The sequence below is a fragment of the Propithecus coquereli genome, unplaced genomic scaffold, assembly GCF_000956105.1.
Source record: "Propithecus coquereli isolate 6110/MARCELLA unplaced genomic scaffold, Pcoq_1.0 Scaffold470, whole genome shotgun sequence".
NCBI classification, from domain to species: Eukaryota; Metazoa; Chordata; class Mammalia; order Primates; family Indriidae; genus Propithecus; species Propithecus coquereli.
The window spans coordinates 835,311-848,879 of NW_012150508.1; the positions used below are offsets into that span (position 1 = coordinate 835,311).

The 13,569-nt window shown below is 37.9% G+C and overlaps 1 protein-coding gene across 1 annotated transcript in view; it reads right to left on the minus strand.

Moving 5' to 3' along the window:
- HSD17B12 (hydroxysteroid (17-beta) dehydrogenase 12) overlaps positions 1-13,569 on the minus strand; it is a 160,448-nt gene that overhangs the window by 57,362 nt on the left and 89,517 nt on the right. The window contains exon 4 of the mRNA XM_012655324.1: positions 3,559-3,666. Coding sequence (XP_012510778.1) covers positions 3,559-3,666 — 108 coding nt within the window. The remainder of the gene's footprint in view (positions 1-3,558; positions 3,667-13,569) is intronic.

A 13,569-nucleotide genomic window follows, 5' to 3' on the forward strand; every position in this document is an offset into this window, starting at 1 on the left:
GAATTGAGATTTTCTCTAACTGTAAAATATACACTAGATTTCGAAGACTTAGTATGAAAAAAGAATGCAAAGTATTTCAAAAATCTTTTATATTGATTGCATGTTGAAATGATAATATTTTGGATATGGTGGGTTAAAATGAAATAATTAAAATTAACTTCACTTGTTTCTTTTTAATCTTTAAAAAATGAGACTATTAGAAAATTTAAAATTACATATGTAGCTTGTGTAATATTTCTATTGGACATGCTGAACTCATGCAAAAAACTATCTTTCCTTGACCCTATATACTCCAGGCAGCCTCTGATGGGAGAGAAGGAACTCAAAGGAGCTCTATCTTCAGTTTCTCTTTATATTCTGTACATTCTCCTTGGATCACCTCCAGTCTCACTGATTCAATGAGATCACTACTCATGGATGGCTAATCTCCAGACTGTATCTCCAGTCCAGAGCTGTACTGAAATCTAGACCTATATATCCAACTATTAAGTTAGCAATCCCACTTGGACATCCTCAGGGAACCCCAAACTTAAGTGATCCTCACTCCCCACAAAAGGCTCCTCCTCAAGGATTCCCCATTTCAATCATGGCAATATTGGTGCAGATGCTTAAACCAGAAACCTGAAAGTCATCCATGAATCCATGAGTTCTCTCTTCTTCATCACACTTGCAATCTCTCATAAAATCCTGATTTACCTACTTCCTAAATATTTCTAGAATCTTCCTTTTGGATACCCCACTGGCTAGGCCAAGTCATTACTTCTCCCTGTATCAACTCTCTTTTCCCTTATACTCTTATTACACCCTGCCCTTTCCTTCTCAAAGCATTTAACCCACAGATAACTATTTTGTTCAATGTTGCCTTTCCTATTTCGTGGATAGCTTTCTTGTTCATTGTTGTTTCTCCAGTTCATTGATTGTTGAATTAATTAAATAAATGAATGAAGAGGAGTATAAATCACTAACTCACAGCAACTTACTAAGGAGCTGGACCACAAAAACAATGGTTCGTTTAGCATACAAGGCCAGCGAAAACATCAGTCCTTCTGTCTAAATATCAGTGCTATGTATTGACACAAGTTCTAGGACTCGAGAAACTGGGAAAAAGTGCTTGGGGATCATGTGTCCTATACTCTCATCGTTAACAGATCTATCTATCTATCATGCCCAAACTCAAAGTGAAGCTTTTCCATACACTGGGGCAAGAATGAACAGCTAAAAGAGTGCCATATATAAACCTCCAGCCCTTCAGCAACCCAATACTCAATATTTTCCATTGTCAATGCCACAGTCCCATGGCAACTACATTTCATGATCACCTAGCAAGAAGCAGCTAAAATTTATGAAAAACTAAGGACAACTGTGATGAACTGAACTACTTCTGAAGGTAAGTCATTCTCCAAGAACACAAGTTCTAGACAATAAGACTTTCTTCCAGTCTCCTCTCATTAGGGATTCTCCATCCAACCTCCTGCCTAAGCCAGCCTTCCTTCCCTAGTTCATCACTAGACTGAAAACAGGTTAAGATGGACCATGGAAGTGTCAATACTGGCTAGTAAGTTACAGCTGCTGATTTAAAAGTTTAAAAAAGTCAAGATTTATGCAGTTGTCAGTGGTACTTTATGGATTCCAGATCTAGGCTAAGGAAGAGAAACTTTGAAAGACTCTCAGCAATATATGTCTTTACAGAAGAATGTGTAGACACAAAGGCAAAAACTAGACCTGTATTTTCATTCATGTTCTGTCTACTGGTGCTAAGTGAGGGATTAGTAGTATGGGAGTATGCGGCATGGTGATGTATAATATGGACCAGACAGGAGCTGAGAAAGAATAGCATGTCAAAACCAAGGTTAAATCCACATCCAAGGGTACTATTAGGGCTATACTTGTTCAAGTGATTTTTTAAAATTGCCTTATCTAGAAATTACATAAGAGACCATTCTTACCAGACATGGTGGCTCATGCCTATATTCCTAGCACTTTGGGAGGCCTAGGCTGGAGGATTGCTTGAGGCCAAGAGTTTGAGACCAGCCTGGACAACATAGCAAGAACCCCTCTCTACAAAAAATAAAAACCAGTTGGGCATAGTAGCTCATGCTTATAGTCCCAGCTACTTGGGAGGCTGAGGTGAGAGGATCACTTGAGCCCAGGAGGTCAAGGTTACAGTGAGCTATGATTGGGCCACTACACTCCAGTCTAGGCAATGGAGAGAAGTCACTATCTCTTTAAAAAAAACACACAAACCATTCTTTTATAGTATGAGGAAGGGAGGTGGGGTCATTATGCCAAAGAAATGTTAGGAAGTATTAAAAAAAATTTCTCTTCATTTTATAGCCCAATAAAGAAAACAATGAAAATTAGCAGTTTCCCACCATTTTAGGGAGTAGGATAAAGAGATTTAATGAGAATGTGAAGTTTTTCTGAACTAACTACCCTATCTCTTTCTAGAAATGACTCAATGAATGGTGGGAAACTTATCAAAGCCCTTTTTTCCCCGTAAAATCTTCTGGTGAATCTTTTCTCTTACAAAGTTCAATACTCCCATTATCTCAGTAAATGCATCTGTTCTTGGTAATAAGAGCAAGGTAGCTGAGGTATAACAAAAGAGAGTCATAGACTTAGAAAAAACAAATATAAGACTGAATTCCAGTTGCGCTACTCAATCTTTATGTGACCTTAGGCAAATCACTAACCTCTCTAAACTATGTATTTTCAACCAGGGCAAATCTCCACAAAGGGGACAAAATCTGGTGGTGGTGTAGGGGGATTTTATTCTTTTTTTCATAAATCATAGATATATATACAGTAAAGTACTTAATCAAATATAGTGTTTTTCTGTGGTATTAAAATTTCATGAGGGGTTATATCGGCAGAAATATCTAAAAAGGTTTCTCAAGGGAGCAAAAATGAACAAAAGGCTGAGAACACTTTTCAAAGCCTTCATTTCCTCAACTGTAAATGGATAGACATCATCCACCTTAAAGGATTCAACCAAGTGTAGACTGAAAATATTTGGGGAAAAAAAAATTCCACAGTTCCAAAAAGCAAAACTTTGTCACACACGTAGTACTACATTAAATCCACATAAATGAAGTGATGTGTAGGCATTGTATTAGGTATTATAAGTAATCTAGAGATGATTTAAAGTACTCAGGAGGATGTACATAAGTTATGTGCAAATACTGTATCATTTTTTATAAGGGCCTTGAGCATCTGTGGATTTTGGTATCAGCAGGGGGTCCTGGAACCAATCCCCTATGGATACTGAGGGATGACTGTAACATATACAGAGAGAATGAGATTGAAAATGAAGCAGGAAGGGAAAATTCCCAAAATTGTACATCATTAAGATATAACTAAAAACACAAAGATTTAATCATATATAGATTAATATCATCTAATGATCAGTTAGATGATCATTAATGATCAATAGGACAATTTTCTTCTCACTAGTCATTTTACTACTAAACATCTAACATCCAAAGAAAAAATGTAAAGTTATAGTAAAAGTTAAATAATAATACAAGAAGAATCTGTAAGTGCGGCAAAAATACAAACCTAAGACGCCAATTTCAAGACCAGCCAAGCCTGTTTTAATTTTATCATAAATATCTTCTGATGCAAAGTCAGCAGCAATGGTTCTTGTCTCCACTTTGAATTTTTCTTCTATGGGGAAAAAAAAACACAAATGGGGAGAAATAGAGAAAATTAATACACGGCAATTAGGACTAAAGCATTTGATAACATTTTCCTTTCAAACTCTTCCCCCGACCCCTGCCAAGTTGATATGAAATTTAGACCAGGATAATTTTAAGTAGTCATGAGACCATCTAAGAAATGATATAGAATCAACACAATAGTTCTGCAATAAAAATTCCAATGTTGTCACAGAGCTGGCTAAATGTTCCTCTATCATTTCTCCTTTTATAAATCAATAATGACAACTACTTTTTAGATCCTTAGGTACAAATAATAAATCATGATTCATATCATGTTATATACTCTTTACATATCAGCACTTGCTTTGTGATTTTAACTGTAAATTGATGTTTCATAATTTCAGGAAGAAATCTTTATGTTATAAAGTATTTTAAAGTATATTTTAAAAGTCCATTTTATTAAAATAGAAATAAAATGTGATCTTATTGTAATTTGGGAGCTTGGTTAACAGTTAACAGTCACTACATTTAAAACTCCATACAAAATGCACAGTAATAAAGCTATAAAGTGACAAGAAAGACCTCAGTGTTCTACTTTGCACAAGATTAGTAAGGTCCAAATAGAGCTGATGAAAAGAATAGCTTCAGAAATGAGACCCTGGAGAAACAAACCTCATCTGAGGAAGGTATAATGTTTACTTCTCCCTTCACCACTCAGCCCCTTTGAAGAGAGAGCACGGGCATTGAGGTCACACAGACACAGGTACCAATTTCATTTCCACACTTATTTGCAAAATGACTTTGAGCAAGTCGCACATCCTCTTTGAGCCTCAGCATTCTCTTGTGAAATTGAAGTTAATTCTACCCAATTTATGATGTGAGGCTCGCGTGACACCCACTGGCACACAGAAGGCACTCCATAAGTGCAGGTCTCTCGTTGCCTTCCTCAGCCATCTCCACTCTTGCTTCACTTGGTGAAGTCCAGAAGGCTAAGAATGCTTATTCTTTGGAATTTGCTGAGAATTCAAAAGAATTAACTTAAAAATCCTGCTTCCAAAAATAAATCTTACTTCAGTCCTAGTCAATGTCAGCTCATCACGGAGCATGCAGGATTAATCCTCATAGGAAGTATCCATTCTTGATCTAAAAGGATTTCTGTCTAAACCTCAAGAGCTGGTCCACAAGAGATTGGATTCTTAGTTAGATTCAATGAAAAGTATTGACCCTAGGTAGAAATCCATGAATAACCTGGAGAGAAAAATTGACCTAGAAAATGCCTTATTTGGTGTTAAAGGTATACTTACTGTTCCAGTGTAAATGAGTAATGTGTGTGTTCATGTAATGGAGAGTCAGACACCGAGCTGTGATTTCACAAGAGCTGGTCCAACATGTCATACTATGGTTCATAGAATTTACCACCAGTAAGTACAGAACACTGACTCTATTAGAGCCACAGATTCACAGCAAAAAAAGCCCCAAAACAAGAGGCCGAAGGACACTATTTAGTAAATGAAAAACTTTATTCAAGAATAACATAAGATAGTTTTATGCATTTATTTTAAAAAGCAAAGTATTTTTCCACACTACATAGCACTATGGACTGACATTTAGGAGAATTTCTCTTTAGTAATAAAAGCCACTTCACAACCCCTAAACCAAATTCACTCTTTTATATCTCAAATGATTTGCTGAATGTACGTATATTGTAGAGTCTTGTATAGATGTGCTGCTAAGAAAATTCTATGACACTTTTGGAAAGAATGTTATTTAATAATTACCCCCAAGTAAGCTCTTTCTTTGTATTCGTATTAGGATAAGTAAAATGGCTTCAGGTGCGAGTTTTCAAGATAAGTACAATTTTTGGTCTTCTACCTGGATTACCCAGTATCATGTTCTAGTTCAGGTAACATTTTTTTTTAAACTTCACTTTCACTGCCTCTATTGTGAGCATTTCCTTTTTTAATATAGGTCAGATCACATCACCCCCCTCCTCACAAACCTCCAAAGATTTCCATGTCACTCAGAGTAAAAGCCAAATGTCTTTGGCAACAGGCTAATACTCCTTTGAACTCATTTCCAACTACTCTCCCTACTGCTCATCCTTTGTCTCTGTTGGGTCCTTGAGCAAATGTTAGTTACCTTCTCAGAGAAGCCTGCCTTGCTCATCCTTTAAAAAAATGCAACCATCCCTCCCCCAGCATTCTTCATCTTCTTCCCTGCTTTATTTTATTCCATTATTCCATTGTATTTACCACCTTCTAATACGCTACGTAGTATATTTTACTAATATATGTGTATGTTGTCTATCTGCTCCCATTAGAATTAAGCTTCAAGACAAGGAGTTGGCTCTGTTTTATTCAGCTGCTCAACAGTGTGACACAAATGACTGGGGATCTTTCCACCCTCCTCTCTCATTCCCTTAGCTTGGCTTCTCTCCTGGTTTCAAGAGGGCCACTGCTACTCCATACACCACATGCAGACAAATAACAATGTTCAGAGGCAGAAATGGTATAAATGTACCATTTGTGATATGTCCCTTTTATAGTGTGAGGAAAATTTCCTCAGAAGAATCCAGCAGACTCCCATCATGTCTCCTTTCTGAGGATTATGGTGCATGCATACTCTTGTCCAGACGCATGGATGGGCTTTGAGGATTCCATGAACTGCCTCCACCTCTACCATCAAGTTATATGAATCAAAATAGCAGTGCTTATATAAGAATGGGACAGTAACTGCCTCTCTCTGGACCCAGACAATCAGATGTGAACTATGACTCATGTTCTCAAAGGCTAGGGTGGGAGGTAGCTGGCATCCTTAGGAACTAGGGGAGCAAATTTAGGTATCTTCCCCCTCCTCAAAGCCTATCATCCTGCATGTGACCCTGCCCACAGAAGGCAAGACAAATGGACAGGAATCTTCTAACTTTAAACATCAGCACAAGCGTGAATTAAACACCTGGAACAGAAGCAGATACCTGACACACGTAATCCAACTCTCGTTTCTACCTTCGCTACCTCTCCAACCCAAGGTTTTTCATTAGACCACCAGTTTGCCACTCAGCAACAGCCTACTGCTGGGGAAGAATAAGCACTTTACCAAAACCTTTGGAGTGGCACCTCTTCTGGGACTCTGGTCTTGTCCCACCACAAGGGCCCAAAGAATGACATAGTTTCTGTCTTTTTCCCAGAATAGGAGCTGAAATAAGTTAAAATCAATACCATTTAGGTGTATAGGATAAAGATACACAAACAATTGAATTTGGAAGTTGCAATGAACACAAGATAAGCCACTCAACTGCCCCTTCCAGGAAACTCTTGTTGCCCCAACTGTGGGAATATCACCAGCAGATAGCTTTCAGGTATCAGCCCCTTTGGAGACTGTCTCAGCTGCAGAGTTACCTTGTCCAAGATTATGCTCTTCTGGTGGCATCCTCATCCAATGGCTGATCAAGGTAGGTGTATAAAGCCGTCAGAGAGCTTGTACCTACCAGGTTCTGATTCCAGAATTATAGTCTGTTTATTATCTTATTTTTCTGTTCTTTCACAATGCCCTAGTTTTAGTTATTCCAGCTTTAAGATAGATTTTAATGTTTCTAGTAGTGCAAGTCTCCTTTGCTGTTCTTCTTTTTCAAAAATGTACTGCTTATCCTCACCTGTTTAGTCTCAGTTTTTACTGGTGTTGCATTAAACATTTCAACTAAATTTATGAAGAATGACAATGTGGCATTCCCTCCAGGCTCTCCATTTATTCAAATGTTTTTTAAATGTCTCATAGTAAAATCTTGCAGTTGTAAATACTTAAAGAAAGAATTAAAGAATTCCACGATTAGAATACTATACACCATTATATAAAGATACTCAATACTATCGATGGCGCCTATTGACAAATCATTCAGTATTTGAAATTGGATAGGCTGGCATCCTGCAATTTACAGCTGTGGTTAAATACAGTCATGCCCTCTCCTCTCCCCACTTTTTTTTTTCAGATTGAAATGATTCTCAGAAGGTCTCCAAAAACCAAGAAGCAAAAAACTCTGATGATTGGTATGAACTGTTCAAGGAAGTCAACTCATTAGAAATGCAGGCAGAAACTCAGCTTTGGCTTGAAAAATGGGGAATGAAGCTAAGAAATAGCTGAGCTGATACTGTCCATGCCCTTTTTATCTACTGCTCCACTGATAACCACATAACTACAATTGTAGAAAAATAGAAAGCAAATACTACCTATAACTATAGAGCCACAGAATAATGAACACCCTCACTGGCCTCAGCCATCCCATCACCTCCAAGCATGGGTGTCCCATTCCTACAGTCGCATTGCTGTTTTTGACTCAGAGGGTCCTGAATTAGTTCAAAGTCAAGTCTGGAATTGAAGGATCTGAACCCACAAGCAGTCTCAAGATGCTGCTGAAACAACCTCTCAATGTAAAAACTAACACATTTTTAGGTTCAAGCCAAGAAAGGTCACAAACATATTCAGAATAGCTGTACATTTACCAAACGTCTAGGCCTGGACATTATTATTTTGATTTTGCTCAACAACTTGCCATCTCCTTTTAAATTTAAGTCTCTAAGAATTATTTTATAGATTTTGGAGAGATTTTCCTCAAATTTTTCCCCTAGGTGGCTGGGAATATTAAGTCTAAGAATGCTAGAAAAGAAGTCTAATCTACATAAGCTTGGGTGTTATTTATAATTTTTCTATTAATAAAAACAAACAAAATGATTCTCCTTTGTTCCTATATCTGCTCCAAATAAACAACCTACTTTCCCCTGCTAAGTTTCAGCTACTATCCATCATGAAACCCTGTTACATTCACCCTTCTCCATCTTTTCCATATTATAACATCCTTTCAGATTCAAGTCATGTCACTGTCTCTGTGGACATATTTTTCATGATTCCCATTTCCTCCAGCGTAAAACCACGTACTCTCTCGGCTGTGTTCCTAGAGACCTTCTGTATAACCCTACTACACACTTACCATAATAGAAAGAGTCTCTGTTTCCCAACAGGGATCATGCTTTGTCATCTTTGTATTCCCTGCACCTAGCCCGGTCTGGCATCAAGCAGAGGTCACTCTGCTAAATGTCTGTTAAGTGAGTAAATAAATCCAGGCCAACACAGCTGATTTATTAAAATCATCCTCTCAATATTTCTTGAACACCTACCCACGGAAATAAAACCACATGCTGGTAAGAAATGTCTAAGATACAACAATATGAAATATTATCAGGCACTTTAAAATGTAATATAAATTGAGAGAACTCAATTCTTTCATTTGTCCTGCATGGGTTTGGACTATCATTCTCATAAAAATTCAAACATTTTAGAGTTATAAGAAGCCTTAGAAACTGTCCAGGCTCACAAATAAAGTACTGTAGGAGCTTAACTCAGGGGCACACATATGAAGGTTGAGGGTATTTTAGTCATGGACCACTCTCCCTTATCCCGGTCCTGAAAAGGATAATGAGGGGAAAGGAGAGACTCTTGGGGAAACAGCACTATATTCAGTGCTTACCAATTTTAGCTTCTTAAATCTAAATTCATTAAATTCAGTTTTATAACTGTAAAAATGTCTTGCATGTTTTTAAAAAACCTCTCCATTTTCACATAAAATTATCATGTTTTACATTATTTACAGAGATAAAAAATGTATGATGAGTCTTTTGTACTTTCTCTAATTTTAAGTAGAAAACAAAAAAACCAAAAAGTCCCTTAATCAAATTCTCACCACTTCCCTCCTTTTCCTGTCTTCTTTCCCTCCTACCCCCAGGCATTACCATCCCCTTCCATCCCTACGCCTTGGGGTGAGACACCCCCCCACAGAGAAAGCCAGCCTTATTTAGCTCTGGAGAAAAGGTGATTGTGCCCTAGAAGGGAATAATTGCTCTCACTCCGTTTTTTAAAGGCCCATTTAATTACAATTATCAGAGATGCTACACAAATAATGGTCCTTTTTTTTTTTACATTGCCCTTGAAAATATATTCATGATAATTTTAACTTCATATGAAGAGACCCACTTTCAGTCAAGCCAAAAAATTAATCATAGCTCATCAGGATTCTTTCCCAAACCAAGTATTTCTTTATTTTAAGCCAAGGTTATTATATTTTATTCACCACAGCGTCTTTAACTAGAACAACCACCTGCAATAAATGAAAACCTCATGCCATGTGAATTTGTTCTATTGATAGGACATGAAGAGGTTCCATTCTTTTAAAAGCTCTGAGTTCTACACTTGGTTCAGGTATTGTGGACTCTCGGACAAATCACCCTCGAAGAAATTTTCAGATAAGGATGTTTATTTTCTTCACTTGGAAAACAAGAGGCCTGTCAATGGAAGCACCTGAATTTTCTTTATTTATTTTTTTGAGACAGGGTCACCCAGGCTACAGTATAGTGGCGTCAATCATAGCCCACTGCAGCCTCAAACTCCTGGGCTCAAGAGATCCTGCTGCCTCACCCCCAGTGAGCTCACATGTGAGTACCACCACACCTGGTTAATTCTTCTATTTTTAGTAGGGACAGGGTCTTGATCTTGCTCAGGTTGATCTCAAACTCCTGGACTCAAGCAATCCTCCCGCCTTGGCCTCCCAGAGTGCGAGGATTACAGGCATGAGCCACCATGCCCAGCCTGAATTTAATTTTTTGAGGGAGAAAAAAGCAAAATATTATTTGTAACATTACCATGCTTAAGATTCCAAGATGATGTTGCTAGTAATATGGAAGCAGAGTTTATTGGGAAGAGATGGGATGCAGTTAGATGTAAGTGCCAGCTCATTTGGTCATTGGCAGAGGGCCCTCACTCAAGCTTTTTAACTTTCAAGAATTCCATTTCTTAGCCTGTAAACCACAAGAAATAATACCACCCTACACAGTTCTTACAAGGATTACGTGTGATAGCAAATGAGAATATATCTCAGGAAACTGTAGTGTTACACAAATGTTTTCTTATACAGTAGTTCTCCCTCATCTGTGGTTTTACTTTCTACGGTCAACCCTGGCCTGAAAATATTAAACGGAAAATTCCAGAAATAAATAATTCATAAGTTTTAAATTGTGCATCGTTCTGAGTAGCATGATGAAATCTCACATTGTCCTGTTCCAAACGTGAATTATTCTTTTGTCCAGCATATCCACACTGTATATTATACCTGCCTATCAGTCACCTAGTAGCCCTCTTGGTTATCAGATCAAAAAAACGTATATATGGGGCTCAGTACTACCTGTTTCACGCATCCACTGGGAGTCTTGTATCCCCCCAACAGATAAGGGGGAGGGACTACTGTATCTGCAATATCTACAAAGATGGCTGCTTGACATATAGGTATTTTTTCCATTATAGTACAGGATGCTGTAGGTATTACCTGTGTCGTTAAGTCTCATCTCTTTGCATCAGCTGTGTAAATATTCTATTTCAAGCTGACCATGAACATCCGACTCTAAAAAGTGGTTTGTTACCGTATCATCCATTCAGTCAGTGGTCATGATGTACTATTTTTAGCCTTACCTTTAGTGTCCAAGTATTTCTTTGACTCAGTTTGCTTGTGATTAACCTTTGAATTACTATATTTTATCTATTCCAAGATACACATTTTCATTCACTTTTTATCTTTGAAATCAAGGTGTTTTACAATTGATGGCATGTCAGTTTAATTGGCAAATTTTCTTTTTAAATGGTTATAGGCTGCATTGTTGTTTCATGATCAATGGTGTCTGAGATTTGATGAAAGAAGCCTGAGAACCCTGCTGACATTCCCCCTCCCCCTTTTTTAATGTCACAAAATGACTGAGAACAGCTTTTAAATGCAAAATGCCCAGTACCTTAGGGCTCATAATATTCTACCACCACCACTAGTCAAAGAGACAGAAGATTTCTCATTCTAAACTAAGACCTGAAAATCCTGGCATGTGATCACTCATTTATTCAGAAGCACAGGCATTTGCACCCAGACAAAGCATCGCCCTAAACTGTTAACTCTATGAAGGCAGGATCCTTGTCTGGCTTTTTTTTTTTTTCCTTTACCACTATACACTCAGAGCCCAACAGTACCTGGTACTTTATAGGAGCTCAGTAAATATTCTGATGGAACAAATCCAAGAAACACATACTGAGTAGTGCCCACGTGTCAGACTTCACCTACGGACAATAACAAATACCTTCAAATAGGTTATATTTTGATGAGGAAGATGTGTGTAAACCCAACTGATGCTCTAACAAATACGAACAAAGGATCAAAGAGAAAGCAACTCACTTTTGCACAGTAGCAGTTTAAATAGGAGGTAACATTTGTGTGGAGTTTTTGAGGAAGAATAGAAACCAGCCACACAGAGAAGGGAGAAGTAGGCAAAGACAGAAAGTGGAGAAAAGGAACAGCCTGGTGTAAGGATCCCTGTGGATGGCATTTATGGTACACAGGGAGAAGTGGAAAGAAAAATTTTATAGAAGGAACCTGGTGGAAGTTGTATGTGGCAAGATAAGAAGCAGGACCAGCTACGTAATTTGCGGGGCCCCTTTGTTCAAAGTTATTAAGAATTACAAGATGGCAAGAGCGGAGCATTAAACCAAGTATGGGCCCTTCTAAGTGTGAGGCCCTGTGCAAATGCACAGGTCACAGGCCTATGAAGTTGGCCCTATAACAAGTTTACATTTGATCCTGTGTGTTGTAAGTACTTAGCAGAGGCTATTAAGCTGTGGAGTGAGAAGATCACACTTTTTTTAGGCAGGAAATGATAGTGGCAGAGTAGAGGATACACAGCCTGTTATGAAAAGTGACAGGTGGCAGGGAAAGGACAAAGCAGCTGCTTCATTAGTCCCATGAGAGGGGAGGGCCCGAAGGAGACAGACAGCACTGGAACAGGAGACAGGCCAGGCTGGGAGGGACTTGTAAGTGACAGTCTGCAGGACTGTATGACTGAGTCGATACACAGCTTTAGGGAGAAAGAGGACACAGCAGTTTTATCCATTGCTTTAGAAATCTGGTTAATAAACGATCATATCTTAAAGCCAAAATGGTCTTTCTAGTTTCACACATGAAGCAATGTTTCTATCACGTCTCAGCATTTTTTAAATCATGAAATGCTTCTTTGTTATTTTGGAGTAAAATGACTCTTTTCTTAAAGTTATCTTACTTCTCTCTGTTGGCTTGAAGTAGTAAATGACTACCAAGGAGATTTGGGCCAGAGCTGACCAATTTTCCATGCCTGATAACTGTGACCTACAAATCAAGTTAGAAAGCAATAAGAGATATTTTTGTAACCCGTCGTAATTTTCCTCCCTTCTTCTTTCAAACATAAAGATAGCTACAATTAATTCGAAGCCAAACATCACACAGTACCTTTCTTCTAAAAATGCTGATTGAGCTAATTTTTTTTTTTTTTTATAAAGCAACCTCTTTTTATTTTAACCTGTCACTTTGTTCTTACAAGATTCTATTTTGGTTTTGTGAAATCTAGCCTAGCCACAGGAAAAAAGTATTATTTTCAAAACCTGGGTCTCACACTTGGGTATTTAGAAAAAAGAAGCTTAACAGCTGATTTTCTTTCTTTTTTTTAAAAAAAGGAACTTTTGAAAAAAAAATACCATAAAATTTAAAATATCTATTGAAATGTGTACTTTATTGCAATTTATAATTTTAACAATATAGTTCAATAACATTTTGCCAAAAGTAGGACCATTTTTCTGTTCAACATAAACACTCCTTTTCATTTAAATTGTTAAAGGAGCATAGTTTTCACACATTAAACCAAAATAAAAGCAAAGGTGATTGACACACTGTCTTGTTCTCCAATTCTCTTAGAACCAAGGCCAGGCTAGGTGGCTCACGCCTGTAATCCTAGCACTCTGGGAGGCCGAGGCGGGTGGATCGCTCAAGGTCAGGAGTTCAAGACCAGCCTGAGCAAGAGTGAGA